At 42.8% G+C, this 15,899-nt stretch overlaps 1 protein-coding gene across 1 annotated transcript in view; it reads left to right on the top strand.

Moving 5' to 3' along the window:
• Positions 1-15,899, top strand: part of CDC45 (cell division cycle 45) — a 64,797-nt gene that overhangs the window by 7,122 nt on the left and 41,776 nt on the right. Inside the window, exons 2-3 of the mRNA XM_077293410.1 lie at positions 3,712-3,771; positions 4,346-4,438. Of these exons, the coding sequence (XP_077149525.1) occupies positions 3,712-3,771; positions 4,346-4,438 (153 nt within the window). The remainder of the gene's footprint in view (positions 1-3,711; positions 3,772-4,345; positions 4,439-15,899) is intronic.

Raw genomic sequence — 15,899 nt, 5'->3', positions numbered from 1 at the left:
GTCCCACTGAATAACATTGGTTTGAGTGCGGCATATTTTTTTATACTGTGAGCACCCGGACCAAAAATACAGTCGTATGACCGAAAGCCTGAGGCTGCCGGGAAGAGTAAAGTTAATTTCCTCCTGGCAGTGAGGCTCTCAGTGTAGCAGCAGTATGTCTTCAGAACCAGGGCTGTGGAGTCGGTAAGCCACAGTTGCGACTCCGACTCCTGGATTTTATCAGGTTCCGACTCCGGCTCCGACTCCGACTCCTTCATAAAAGGCCAGTTCATAACAATAAATTTACTGTTGTAAAATATTAACATCGTGCTTATTCAGTTTCTCACCATCATATAAGTAATCAGACCACTTAGAGCAAAAACTATATTTATTAGAATACAATTAGAATATAGCAAATAACTTTTATAAACTTTTCTAAACTCTTGTAAGTAAATATGCAATAAACACTGTTATGCAGTTAATAAGAAGAAATCTATAAATTTGTCCTCAGAAAAAGTATTGCCTCTGTCAGATCCTCCTTCGTGGATGCCCTCAAATCTGATCTAATTATTTTGAGAGCAGAGAACAACCTCTCTACACTAACTTGGGTTGGTGGCAAAGCAGTAACCACTCGGGCAACATCTCTGACAATGTCACGATACAGAGGAATCACTTGCTGCACTGTTATTTTTGATGAATGGTCAAATTTCTCAATTTCTTTTAGTGCACATGAAAAATTCTGCTGAAATGTACTGGCTGTGTTCATTGATGGGGATGACTCCTCTATGCGGGAATGCTTTGCACGGTCCTTGTGATCCAAATATTTTTCGAAATTAAATTCTTCATCAGTTGAGGAGGGTGAAGATGTGGCAGGACGACCAAATTCTTCTTGTTCCTCCTGACTGTTCTAAAACCCTTTCATCCTTACTGCTATGTCATACAGAGCTTCTTTTCCTTTAGTTAGCTGTTGATCATCTAGAAGAATCCGATGCATTGGGTCTACATAAACAGCTGCCAAAAAAATGATATTTTGTAATAGTAGCTCCTCTCTCCGTTTCATTGATGTAGCAATGCCACTTGCAATTAACCCTCTTTGGGACAGGCGAAACATCAGGTTCTTCCACTCCTTTAAGAAAATACCTGGAGTTAAGTCCTCTGCTTGTAATTTTTTAGTCACTGTAAATGGGTGCTCTAGCAATTTTTCCAGCTCAGTCACCTGATTCCACTGACTTTCATTTAGCGTCAGTTGAGGGTTAGCCATATCTACAAGAAAGGTTTTCAGTTCAACCAAGCTCTGAATCATTAAGTAAGTACTGCCCCATCGTGTGGCTTGATCAATAATTGCCCCTTTTCCAGCACGTCTATTCAAAATTGAGTCAACTTTAGGGGTTCTGGCATCAGTAGCCAATTTTCTCACCTTGCCAATCAGTGCAGCAGCATGTCCTTCTTGCAGACTGTCTCTTATAGCCAGCTGTAGCGTATGCACAACACAGCGCATGTGATGAATGAAAGAACGTATTGACACAGTTTCAACAAGATCATCTAAACTATCATGTTGCTGTTCATCTGAAGCAACTTCAGTTTGCTCCTCAGTTACAATACTGTGTTCCTCTATTTCAAACATTTCTGTGTCTGTGGACCCAGAATGTTCTTCTAGCTGCTGGTCACCATCATTACTCTCATTCATTAGCTTAATAGTACTTATCATATTTGAAGCATTGTCAGTTACGACAGAAAGACTTCTCCCGTGCTTCCCCCATACTCTGGAACTCTCTACCCCAGCACATCAGACTCTCGCCTACCATAGAAACTTTCAAAAAGAGCCTGAAGACTCACCTCTTCCGACAAGCCTACAGCCTGCAGTGATCCTGAACCTACTGAACTGCCGCACAACCAGCTCTACCCTCTCCTAGTGTATCATCACCCATCCCCTGCAAACTGTGAGCCCTCGCGGGCAGGGTCCTCCCTCCTTATGTACCCGTGTGCCTTGTTTTTGCTCATGTTTAATGTTTGTCTATATTTGCCCCGTACTTCACATGTAAAGCGCCATGGAATAAATGGCGCTATAAAAATGAATAATAATAATAATAAAAAAGAACTTGCTCTTTTTTAAGTTCATAGTCTTGCAGAACCTTTTCCACCAAGACCTGGAGAAACTCACTGGTGTGATGAGCTTTGGTGTCTTTTACTGCCAATGTCTTGGTAACTATTTCATTTTTGTCACAAACAAATCGGACATTGATGGCAAAATAGTTCACTCTGTGACGTGTGCAGGCATCCATTTTAAGAAACAGAAAGCGTCCCTTGAGAGTTTTTTTAAGTTCTTCCTTTTGTTTAAAAGCTTCTTCGATTACTAATTTTCTAATACTCTCTCTCTCCAGAGAAACACCAAGCTTGCGGGCCATTTCCCAATTCAGACACACAAAAGCTGGTCGTGAAAATAATGAAATAGGCACACTATCCTTTACAACAAGCTCTATGATCTGTTTTTTAAATATATCTACTGTCATTGTCACAGTAACTTTGTCACTGACAAAATATTATGCAACTGATGGCTGCAAAGTTCTCTGCTCCTTTGTTTGGCTGGAAGAGCTGGGCACTGGTTCATTGGTTTGGATGCAGTCTTTCTCATCCACTGCTTTCAGTACTTCTGGATGAAAGTGCTGTAAATGTCTCTTTAGATTAGAAGCTCTGGTAGGAGCATTTTTATCTTTGCCTGAATATGCACTGATCTTGGCTTCACAGCATTTGTTTTCGTCTGGATCATTTGTCATACACTGACATAATGTTTTCTATCTTGAGTGATGGTGAAATGTTCAAATACAGTTGATTTAAAGTGACGCTTCTTTGACATTCTCAGGTTTTTAATTCTGCATTCACAATCCAAATGACAATTGTTTTTCCTAAAAACAATTGTACAAAATTATTGCCAGGTCGTACAACTGATATAGTGGTCAGTAATACTGTTATTCCTCATGTACTCAGTTAACTGATGCAAAGTTTGTTGAAAGGATAATACTTCTTACAGTCTTCCTCTTCTGAGTAGCAGCTGTGAGATGCTTGGAAGAAGCACACCTAGTAAACATCTAGTCTAGAGGAGGAGCTTTACTACTAAGAATTTGCAACACATTTTCACTTTCAGTTTCATACATTGTAAGTAGGGGGGTTGGGGCAGCATGAGGTTAACCAAGTATAAGATTAGATAAGGGCAGCACTTGGAGAACAGTGACACACAAGAAGTAAGAAATGTGTCTATCTCCAGCAGAACTGCTTATCACTGTTGTTCATAGATTGATAGAACATATATATTTGAGTAACATTTATAAAATTCATATGAAAGTTCAATTATGAAATATTAATACATTTTTTTTTAAAGCTGGAGTCGGTACATTTCTACCGACTCCGACTCCAACCAAAACTAACTCCGACTCCACGACTGCGACTCCACAGCCCTGTTCAGAACGCTATTAACCTGCAGATTAAACCTATATCTGCAGGTTTATAGCGGTTTTTCACACACAGATTGTCTTTATTGTTTTTGCTGAGAACAACCCCCCAAAACATACGGTATATGTATATAAGAGGATCTAGGGTGGGTGCATGATTGTGATGTTCACCCTGTTGGTTCCATCTGTTAGGATCTATCGTGCACAGTTATGGTCTCTACTGTGATATTGGAAATGACGTACAGTTATCTTACCATTTTTGTAACTTTGCATTTCTTTTACACAGCGGGTGCTTCTCATTGTCGCTCCTGATGTTGATGCTTTGTGTGCATGTAAAATATTGCAGGTAAGGGCATTTTCCTTATTATATATGTTTAGTTTGTATGTGCTAAGCCACATTACATCTCTAGCTAAAAGCCAAATAATTAGCATCTAACTCCTGGGTCAGATTCCAGCAGGCGAAGATGCAAGAAAACTACACCAGTGCAACATTTTCTATGGTCCCTTGACCTTATCAGGGCGACTTTCATCAATATGTTGGTACTAGGGCCGTTTAAAACTTAACACTAACCCTATTTAATACTACTGTATAAACAGAACCTTTAGAAGTGTGTTTTCTCAGTCTACAGCTTTCCTATATTCCTGTGTCTTCATGCCACTATACAAATTCTCTATATACGTTGATTAGTTGCTTGAGCCTTTTCGAAACTGATCTATTCATTAGGCAGAAGTCTCTATAAACTCTGGTGACTTCTGTGTAGACATGTGCAGGTGGCACTGATCTGAATGCTCCGTGTCTGCTCTTCTGCTGTACAGTACATCTGGATCAGCTCAGATGACTATCCTAAATATTATATTCATTATACTATAAATAAATATAATATAAATATACTGTAAATAATAATATACTGTTTTATCAGTCTTTATTTCAGTGTGATCATGTCCAGTATACATTAATTCCGATTTCTGGATGGCAAGAACTTGAAGTTATTTTCCTTGAACATAAAGAACAGGTAAAATTCATGGATACAGTGTTATTTTCCTTCACTTTCCGTTACATTTTTTTTCTTCTGTATAGTAAATGCCTCCATAAGCTGTCTGCATTTACAATGCTTCTTTTGATGTCTATCAATTTTAATTGTTTGCTTACTGATGTTTAATAAGTTCTTCTGCCTCTTGCCTTCTATGGCAAACCCATAATTTTCGATTAGCGAATACATAATGTGTCTTACCAGCTATGCAGTTTTATTTATTTATTTATTTTTTTAAAAAGTCTGTCTCTTATGCAAGACATAAAAAAAGTTGTCTGTAGCAAAAATTACACCTAAAATGTCACCAGGTTTTTGCCACCTAATCTGAGAGCAGCATAATTTTTTGTGAAAATTGCTTAAGTTGGTTAGTATTTAATATTTTGTAATTTATTGTGTTTTGACTGGAAAACTTTTAAAGTGAACCTGTCAATTCCCCAAACTACTACTATAGTGGTAGATATATCAAATCCTGTATTCTAATAGTTGCATATGCCATGGCGTCAGGTCTAGTCCAGTGGGCCACCACTTATATTGTCTTGGATCTTCTAATCATGCCTCCTTGGATGCAATTGACATCTTCAAAATGATCCTTATCTTAGTAGAGTCGCCAGCATATCGCACAAGATTTTTGGCTGTCTTATCAAAATGGGGATTGCATCAAGGATGTCGATCATGCCTGTGGGTCTCAGGCAGGACTCTTCTAGAAGAAGCAATGCCTTGCACCGCTGAACTAGGTCTGCCTCCTTAGCATATGTGACACTGCAGACTAAAACTTCATTTTTTTCCTTCACCCATGACAGCACCACCTGAGAGAGGATCCGGCCATCCAGGACAGGAAACCTACTGAACTAAAAGGGAGGCACCTCTCCTCCGCATCAGTTCGGTTTCCTGTCCTTGATGGGAGACCTCAAGAAAAAGATGCAGCTGGAACTTGGAAGAACGTCGCTGCAGCTGGAAGAATGTCCCAGGACTGACCTGATAGCTGGAAGAGTGGCTTATCTCTCTTTGACACCGGTGAGTCGGGTCTGGAATCACCATCCCAGCTCTTTCAATGGCCGATGCGGTAGACGAACGTGGGTAGCAAGGGGTCTGGCAGGATTCTCTGCCAACACACCGGGTCTGCTCGTGCGAACGGCTATCCACGAAATTGTAGACTCTGTCATGCTGCACACCTAGTGAATGCAGGAATTCAACACGGCGCGTCACATGGTGCGCCCTGATGACTATGGCACTGGGAACTACTTGGCACATGTGCACAACCCGCTGCAATATGGCGCTCCCTGCCTGTCACCCTGCATGCTGGTCAGGTTAGAGAGCTCCACTTAGGGTGGCGCATCTGGATGATGTTGTTAGGTGACATGCAGGAAGTGATTTCACTTCCGTGGGCAGGTGAAGACAGGAAGATTCTGTAGACACCACATTTAAAAGAGCAGTGCAAGCTGAGGTGGAGGTAGTGAAGCTCCAGCTCTCATCTATGATAGAGGAGCAGCAGCAAGACCAACAGAAGCGTTGTCAGCATAGCCATAGAAGCAAACACACCAGTGGCAGTCGCATCAGTAAGAGTAGCCAGAGGTCCAGAGACTCCTAGGGAGAAACAACCCTGTGACCTGCTCCATCCTCCAGATCCAGTATAATTGAGTAACAACAGGTGGTCAGTGACCTTCGAGACAGTTCACTTTTCTTATGGGGGCCCCCTTGATTTTTTTCTAAATGGTGGCCTCGGAAAGCTGTTGCAAAGTGTAAAAATAAAGAATTTGCGCTTTGTAAGTCCCTATTACCATCCAATTGGCAGAAATGCATGTGTACGTCTTGCGTTCAAAAAACAATCTATGAGGAGGCCCTTGATTTGCATTAAATCTAAAGTCGATCATTAAAGCACAGGTTAAAGACTCAATCAAAACACTGATGCAGACAAATGAAAAGAAAGAAAAAAAAAAAAAGAGGCCTAGACGATTATCGTCAGATTCAGATGAATCGCCTAGAGTAGTGGGCGACTCTGATTCAGTATCCTCTTCATCATCTGAAGATGATGTCGGTGCTTCCCCGTTGGAGACACAGGTTAACTAAAGCAATTAGAACCACCATGGGGCTTGTAGATACAAAATACCCTAAATCAATTGAGGATATTATGGTCGGGGGCCTGCAACTTAGAAGGACACATGCATTCCCGGTTAACAAGAAGATTAAAAGTCCAGATGAGAAGGCCTCTTTGACTTCATCCTTGAAAAGGGAATATCCATTTGAGTAGGAGGCTACCTCATTCTGGGATAAAAGCAAAAAGACTGATATAGCAGTAGCTGAATCTTCAAAAAAAAAAAAAAAAATCTCCTTTTTTGAAGACGTAGGTATTCTTAGGGACCAATTAGATAGCAAGGCAGATAGCTACCTGAGAGGCACCTAGAAGACATCAGCGGGCACTGTGAGACCCCTCATAGCAGGGACTTGTGCAGCAAGATCTATGATGGTCTGGCTTCAGTAGATAGGGGAACAACTTAAGGACAATGTACCTAGGGAAAGGATCCTGCCTAATCTGCCCTCAGTACAGAGGGTAGCAGCCTTTCGAGGAGACGCCTCAACGGACTCAATGAGATTGTGGCAGCAAGATCTGCTGCGCTCCCTAACTCAGCTAGAAGAGCATTATGGTTAAAATACTGGCCACGAGATGTGCAGTGAAAATCCGAATTATGCTTCATTCTCTGTGAAGGAGAATTCCTCTTTGGTCAAACAGATGTCATCCAAGAGAAGGCTTTTGACAAAAAGAAGGGTTTCTCCAATTTGCCAGTGACCATATTCAGAAATAGGTCCTTTCAGGGGATGAAATACATCAAAAGAAAGCCTCCCAAAAGTTAGGGGAATTGGGAAAATAAGAGGAGAGAAGTGACACCATCATCCAAGTGGGAGGAAGGCTCTCCTCCTTTCTTCCGGCCTGAAAGGAGAATTTCGTCCTGTGGCTGGATTTTAAATATAATAAGACAGTTTGAAGCTGGAATTTCTCTCGATTCCTTAATGGTCCCTAGTAACAATATCCGCCAAGAGGTCATACGAAGTACAGTTGGCCTTGGAAACGGAGGTTCTGAATCTAGTCCAGAAGGGAAGTCCTTGCAGAAGTGGCAAAAGAAGGCGGCAGCAAGGGATTCTATTCCCCCCTCTTTTTTTGATTAAAAAACGGAAGAAACGTTCATTATATTTATCAAATTAAAAAGCATAAACAGTTTTTTGATTCATCGTCCCTTCAAGATGGCATCTATAAGGACTGCAATAAAACTTCTATTCCCAGTCTACTACATGGTAGTATTGGATTTGAAGGATGCATACTACCACGTACCAATTCATGAGAGCCATACTCAAAAATTTCTAATGGACCAACCTATGGAAGGGAAACGAAGGGTATGTGCACCCGTTGCAGATTTGCCTGTGGAATTTAGATTCTGCATCTCTTGGCAGAAAAAGTAGTTAAAATCTGCGCGTTTTTGATGCATATTGTCATGCGTGTTTTTTTTTTTATGCGGATTTGTGTGCATTTTTGTAAGCTAAATAAAGATCTGTTATTTAAAAAAAAAAGAATTGTGATGTCCTTTCTTTGTGTAACCTCTTCTTTTACATACTCCATTGAAGAATGTTTACACACACAGATAGATAGATAGATCTATAGATAGATGGATAATACCAAGCCCGATGTTTAGTAATAAGCATAGAGTTAAATAAAGACACACACACAAAATCTGCGTTAGGCCTAGGTTACAGTTGCGAGAAACTCGCACGAGTCTTGCACCTCCGCACCCGGCCCTGGCCTTAAAAGTAATATCTGTTTAATTTTTTAAAAAATTGGAAAAAATGGCTTGGGCTCCTGCACAATTTTCTGCACCAGAGAGGGAAAGCCAGTGACTGGGGGCCTATGTTTATAGCCTAGGAAGGGGGTAATACCCATGGATCTTCCCAGGCTATGAATATCAGCCCGCAGCTGTATATTTAGCCTTTACTGGTTATTACAATAGGGGGACCCCCGAAAAAAAAAATGATGGGGGAGTCCCCCTATAATAGCCAGAAAAGGCTACGCAGACAGCTGCAGGCTGATATTAATAGCCTAGATAGGGGCCATGGATATTGGCTCTCCCAGCTACAAACATCAACTCTCAGCCACCTCAGAAACGGCGCATCTCTAAGATACACCAATTCCGACACTTAGCCTCTCTCTTCCCACTGCCCTGTAGTGGTGGCATATGGGGTAAAATTTGTGGGGTTGATGTCACCTTTGTATTGTAAGGTGACATCAATCCGGCTTAGTAATGGAGAAGCGTCAATAAGATACCTATCCATTACTAATCCTATAGTTGTTAAGGGGTTAAATAAACACACAGCCAGAATAAAGTATTTTAATGAAATAAAACACTACACAGTTTGCCATCTTTATTAAGCAGCTAATCCATGCGACGCCCTTTGTCTCCTGTAATAAAAATAAAATATTAACACAAATACTCCCTGGTCCTACATAGTCCATTTAATAAGGAGTGTTCCACCACGATCTCCCCCCTATAGAGCTGTCACATCAGGAGATGTGACCGCTCTACAGGGCCTCCAGTGACACACTGACAGGAGATAATTGCTCCTGCAGTGTTATCACTGAGGGTTCACTGGAGATCATGCTCTCACTTAATGGCACTGCTGCGTAAGAATTTTCTCACACAGTGTTGCAGGAGACAGCATGAACTCCAGTGCCGTCAGACGGCGGAGTGATCCACTGCGGGAGGATACCTGCCGTCATTGTATCACCGGAGCCCCTGGAGAGCGGTCACATCTGTCGATGTGACAGCTCTACACGGGAGATCATCATGGGACACTCCTTATCAAATGGATTATGTCAGAACAGGGAGTATACTGTTGGTTTATTTATTTTTTTTACAGGTTGAGGGCGTCGGGGATTAGCTGTGTGGTGAGTATGTACTGTATGTGTGTATATGCATGTGCTGTATGTGTATGTGTGTACTGTATGTGTATATTTATGTGCTGCACATGTGTTTGTTTTTTTGGGGTTTGTTTGTTTTTTTTGTTTGTTTTGTACACTTGAATACAGTAGCCGGATGATGGGATTACTCCCATTATCCAGCTAGCTGTCACTGTAGCAGGCACAGCCGGATGGGACTAGTAGTCCCATCAGATGATGCCTGTACACACACACACGCACGCACACACACACACACGCACACATTCATCTCACATACACATTCATCTCACATACACACACACACACATTCATCTCACATACACAGTCTCCGCCCACACACTCTTCCTCCTCCTGATCTGCAGCGTTTTTCGCACGCAACCCCACAGCAAAACCACAGATCTTTTTAAACCTGCGGATTTGCCTGACTCAGTGGTAGTCAACGGGTGCTTAAACGCTGCAGATCCTCAAAAAGGATTGAAATGCTGCGGAAAATAAAACGCTGCAAATCCGTGTGGATTTTTCTGCAGCATGTGCACACCAATTCTCAATTTCCCGTTGATTAACGTTGGTGGTGCACTACACTGCGGATTTGATGCAATTCCGCGCATCCAAAAACGCTGCGGAAACGCAACAAAATCCGCAGTGTAGTGCACCACCAATGTTAATGTGTGCACATAGCCTAAGACCTTTTCAGAGCCCTTCCCTTTGACCTTTATAGCACCAAGGGTATATACCAAAATTGTGGCGGAGATGACTCCTCTTAGGGAGCAAACAACACTGATCATTCCTTATCTGGTCGATTATTTTTATTTTTTTTTTTCATCATAGGAAGGTCAGTAGAGTACTGGGACACCCAGCTTCTAAGAGTCAGGATATCTCAGCCGAGTTGAGATGGCTTTTAAATCTGGAAAAATGAAGGTTGAAACCATTAAAGAAGCATACCTTTCTAGGTCTCATACTAGACTCAACAGTCCAGATGTATTTTCTTCCAGAAGAGAAGTAGTACAAGATAATGTCCTTAGCTTACTCAGTGAACAGCAGCCGGATCATATCTCTCAGGAGGGCTATGTCATTAGTGGGAACCCTGGCCTCATGCATCCCTGCAGTATTATGGGCCCAGCTCCATTCCTGGCACCTACATTGTTGAAAGGGCAAGTACGATTAGTAGAGCATTTGGAACAGACTCTCTGCTGTGGTGGTTAGAGAGATTTTCTATCAGCAGGGGACCTATGGGTAACTCCAGTAATGTTATATCACCAGGTGCAAGTACGGCTGGATGGGGAACACATCTAACAGTGTGTTGTCCAGGGTGTGTGGATGAACCAGGAAGGAAGGGATTCTTCCAATATGAGAAAGCTATTAGCCATGAGAATGGCATTAGAGAAGTTTCTCCCTATCCTTAGGGGCTGTCGTGTTTGGATATTGTCAGACAACCGAGTGATGGTGGCATATTTAAACCATCAAGGGGAAACAAGATTTCGCTCCTTGATGAGGCCAACTGGAGACCTTTTTGTGTATGGCAGAATAACCTCTCTTCCCTGACTCCACTTCACTTAGGCTAGGTTCACATTGCGTTAATGCAGTCCGTTCAACGCATGCGTTAAACGGACTGCGCAACGCAAGTGCCTTTTAAAGATCGCATATGCGATCGCGCTAGCGCAGATGCTCCATCTGTGCTAGCGGTGACGGACCCGAAAACGCTGCAGACCGCGTCCGAGTGTCCATCACCGAATGACGGCACATCGCTAACGCATGCCGATTATGACATGCGTCAGCGATGCGCCACATAATGGCAGTCAATGGGTGTGCTAACGCATCCGTTACATAGCGTTAGTGCCGCTATGTAACGGATGCCGTCAGCGGATTGCCATTAACTCAATGTGAACCTAGCCTTAAAGGGAAAGAAAAATGATGATCCAAATTTCCTGAGTCGTAACCAGATAAGGCAGGGAGAATGGTTCCTATACCCTGTAGTGTTCAAACAGGTTATAGTTCTGTGAGGGGGTTCCAGAAATAGACTTGTTCGCCAACGGGGAACAGGAAAGTTATTTATTATTATTATTTATTTATATAGCACCATTGATTCCATGGTGCTGTACATGAGAAGGGGTTACATGCAAATTACAGATATCACTTACAGTAAGCAAACTAACAATTACAGACTGATACAGAGGGGCGAGGACCCTGCTCTTGCGTGCTTACATTCTACAGGGTGGGGAAGGAGACAGTAGGTTGAGGGTTGCAGGAGCTCCGGTGTTGGTGAGGCGGTAGCTCCGGTAGTGGTGAGGAGGCAGCGGGGTCAGTGCAGGCTGTAAGCTTTCCTGAAGAGGTGGGTTTTCAGGTTCCGTCTAAAGGATCCGAATGTGGTTGACAGTCAGACGTGTTGGGGCAAAGGATGGGGGATATGCGGGAGAAGTCTTGGAGGCAGTTGGGTGAGGAGCGAATAAGTGTGGAGGAGACAAGGAAAGTGGACAGATTCTGCTGTCTAGAACCAAGGAAGGAGCCTTATGCGGTGGACACCTTCCAGAAACCTGGCCTAGTCTATATCTTTCATCCCATAGTGAGGATACCATTCCTCAGTTCTGGGGAAGATCGGGCAAAGGAGATATTAATAGCTCTATTCTAGCCCAAGACCATGGTTTTATTGGATGAGGCAGATGTCTGTTTCAGATGACTGGATTCTGCCGGAAGTCACGGATCTAGTCTCCCAGGGCCCAGTCTCACTCACAGGTTTCAGGTCTCCATTTAACAGCCTGGATTTTGAGATGGAGTTGTTGACAGGGCAAGGGTTCTCTCAAGGTTTAGTATCTACCATTTTAAAAAGCAGAAAGCCTGTAACCACTAAAATATATGGTAGAACATGGAAGACGTTTCTATCTAGTTAAGTGGAGAAACTAGAAGTTCCAGTAAGATCTATACTAGTTTCTCCAAAAAGGATTAGAGCTGGGGTTGTCCACCAACACCCTTAAGGTTCAGGTTTCGGCCTTGGGGGCGCTGTACAATTGTAATCTAGCAGCCAGTAATTGGATTGTGCGGTTTAATAAATCCGGTAATCGATCTAGACCGATCCCTAGTCCAAAGATTCCTCCTTTGGGATTTAAATCCTAGTTCTAGAAGCTCCGACTAAAAGCCCCTTTGAGCCTTTACAGTAAGCCTCCATCAAGAATCTCACCCTTGACGTCATAATACTCGTAGCATTTACATCGGGTCATAGGGTCAGTGATATTCAGGCCTTGACAGTAAAACAGAAAATCCCTCATACACTCAGATGCTGGAAGATAGAGTGGTCTTGAGACCTAACCTGGTCTACCTACCAAAGATGGCTAAGAGGATCCATGGGACTGAGGAGATTGTTCTTTCCTCTGTTTGTAACTTACACCAAAACCCAAAGAAGAGTAGTTCCATACATTAGATGTCAGAAGAGCCCTAATCTAATATATAAAGCTGTGTGTGTGTATGTCCGGGATTGGCATCTGAACCATCGCAGCTACAGGCACAAAATTTTGCACAGTCACACGTCTGGACCCCGAGAGCGTCAAAGCTATGTTGTGAGGTGAAATTTTAACCCCGCGCTTTCCAATTCACCAAACAATTTTGCCCCTATCTACATAATAGGGAAAAAATGAAAGGAAAAGTGTTGGAGGCAAATTAACAGCTGCCAGATGTGAACAAGGGGGACTTAAAGAATGAGAGCGATGGCGCCAAAGAGTATATACTGTACAGTTGCTAAGGTGGGGCCCCGACATGGGATAATCACCACACCACCACGGGGATATGAACACACACACAAAATGTGCCACACACTACCACGTGCTCGAACACATATACCACCCTCAGCGCACATTTCACCACACATACACCAACCTCGCCACATAAAAGTCGAAACACAAAAGTCGCCGCTCAAAACTCGCCACGCGCAAAACTCTCCACATGCAAAACTCGCCACACGTGCAAAACTCACCTCATGGAAAACTCGCCACACGCAAAACTTGCACACGTGGAAAAATTGCCACATGCACAAAAGTTGCAACACATGCAAAAGTTGCCTCACACAAAACTTGCACATGCTCAAAAGGCACCACACATAAAACTCACCACGCGCAAAACTCGCCATGCGCAAAACTTGCTGCACACAACTTGCTACACTAACCTGTCACATGCAACTCGACACACAAAAAGTTGCTACACGCATGTCGCCACACAAAAATCATCTCACAAAAGTCGCTACATGCATGTCGCCACACGCAACTCAACACACACAACTTGACACACGAAACTCGCCCTAAAACACACACAAGTCTGGTATTATCCTTCAAAAATAAAAATCTGATTAATAAGCAGACAAACTACAAGAGCAACAAATGTACCATATAGGAATCCGGCAGCTGTCAGTCACATGACCTGTCTATTATGTGTATGTGTGAGCTAATATATACTGCCAGGGGGTGGGCTTACTGTTGGCTGGGGATTTATCAGGCTGCCAATTTAGCCTACAAATACTGAGGTAAAAATACTGACCAAATAACGTGTGAACGAGGTCTAATACAGGAGGAGATGACATACAGATATATACTATTTACAGGGGAGATGACACACAGGTATATACTATATACAAGAGGAGATGACACACACATATATACTATATACAGGGGAGATGACACACTGGTATATACTACATACAGGGGAGATGACATACAGGTATATACTATATACAGGAGGAGATGACACACAGGTATATACTATATACAGGAGCAGATTACCTACAGGTATATAGTATATACAGGAGGAGATGACATACAGGTATATGCTATGTATAGGAGGAGATGACATACAGGTATATACTATATACAGAAGGAGATTACATACAGGTATATACTATATATAGGAGGAGATGACATACAGGTATATACTATATACAGGGGAGATGACACACAGCAGGTATATACTATATACAGGGGAGATGACATACAGGTATATACTATATACAGGAGATGACATACAGGTGGATACTATATATAAGGGAGATGACAAACATGTATATACTGAGGTGAAAATGAGAGGTGTGAGGTGAAAATGAAAAGGTGTGAGTGCAAAATGAGAGGAGTGAGGGACAATAGTGGAGTGATCGGAAAATGACAGATGTGAGGTCGAAATGACAAGTGTTAGGGGGGAATGAGAGGAGTGAGGGGGAAAATGAGAGGTGTGAGGGAGAAAATGAGAGGCGTGATGGGAAAATAAGAGAAGTGAGGTGCTATAACTAACCGGAAAAAGGAAGGAGATCCAGCTCAACGATATAGTGAAAAGTCCATAGTTTTATTTCACCTCGAAAATAGCATCGTGTAAGGACAAAACATCAGCATACAAAAGAGTTAAAAGCCAAGATCAACGCGTTTCCGGTGACTAAGCACCCTTAATCATGATTAAGGGTGCTTAGTCACCGGAAACGCGTTGATCTTGGCTTTTAACTCTTTTGTATGCTGATGTTTTGTCCTTACACGATGCTATTTTCGAGGTGAAATAAAACTATGGACTTTTCACTATATCGTTGAGCTGGATCTCCTTCCTTTTTCCTGTTGTTCACGCCCTGACACAGCGGTTCCGTGCTCCGAGACCTGGGGAATGTCGGTATGGTGAGCTGGACTTTGTTCCTTTATGCTATAACTAACCACAGATATTTACTATGCCCATGCAACGCCAGGCTCTTCAGCTAGTCTAATATATAAAGCTGAATGTGTGTGTGTGTGTGTGTATGTATGTATGTATGTATGTCCGGGATTGGCATCTGAACCGTCGCAGCTACAGCCACAAAATTTTGCACAGTCACACGTCTGGACCCCGAGAGCGTCATAGGCTATGTTGTGAGGTGAAATTTTAACCCCGCGCTTTCCAATTCACCAAACAATTTTGCCCCTATCTACATAATGGGGAAAAAGTGAAAGGAAAAGTGTTGGAGGCGTCGCAGCTACAGGCACAAAATTTTGCACAGTCACACGTCTGGGCCCCGAGAGCGTCAAAGCTATGTTGTGAGGTGAAATTTTAACCCCGCGCTTTCCAATTCACCAAACAATTTTGCCCCTATCTACATAATGGGGAAAAAATGAAAGGAAAAGTGTTGGAGGCAAATTAACAGCTGCCAGATGTGAACAAGGGGGACTTAAAGAATGACAGCGATGGCGCCAAAGAGTATATACTGTACAGTTGCTAAGGTGGTGCCCCAACATGGGATAATCGCCACACCACCACGGGGATATGAACACACACACAAAATGCGCCACAGACTACCACGTGCTCAAACACATATACCACCCTCAGCGCACATTTCACCACACATACACCAACCTCGCCACATAAAAGTAGAAACACAAAAGTCGCCGCTCAAAACTCGCCACGCGCAAAACTCTCCACATGCAAAACTCGCCACACGTGCAAAACTCACCTCATGGGAAACTCGCCACACGCAAATCTTGCACACGCAGAAAAATTGCCACATGCACAAAAGTT

Source organism: Ranitomeya variabilis, chromosome 1, assembly GCF_051348905.1.
Source record: "Ranitomeya variabilis isolate aRanVar5 chromosome 1, aRanVar5.hap1, whole genome shotgun sequence".
NCBI lineage: Eukaryota > Metazoa > Chordata > Amphibia > Anura > Dendrobatidae > Ranitomeya > Ranitomeya variabilis.
The sequence above is the reverse complement of the archived record's forward strand: the minus strand, read 5'-3'. Positions and strand labels throughout refer to the sequence as shown.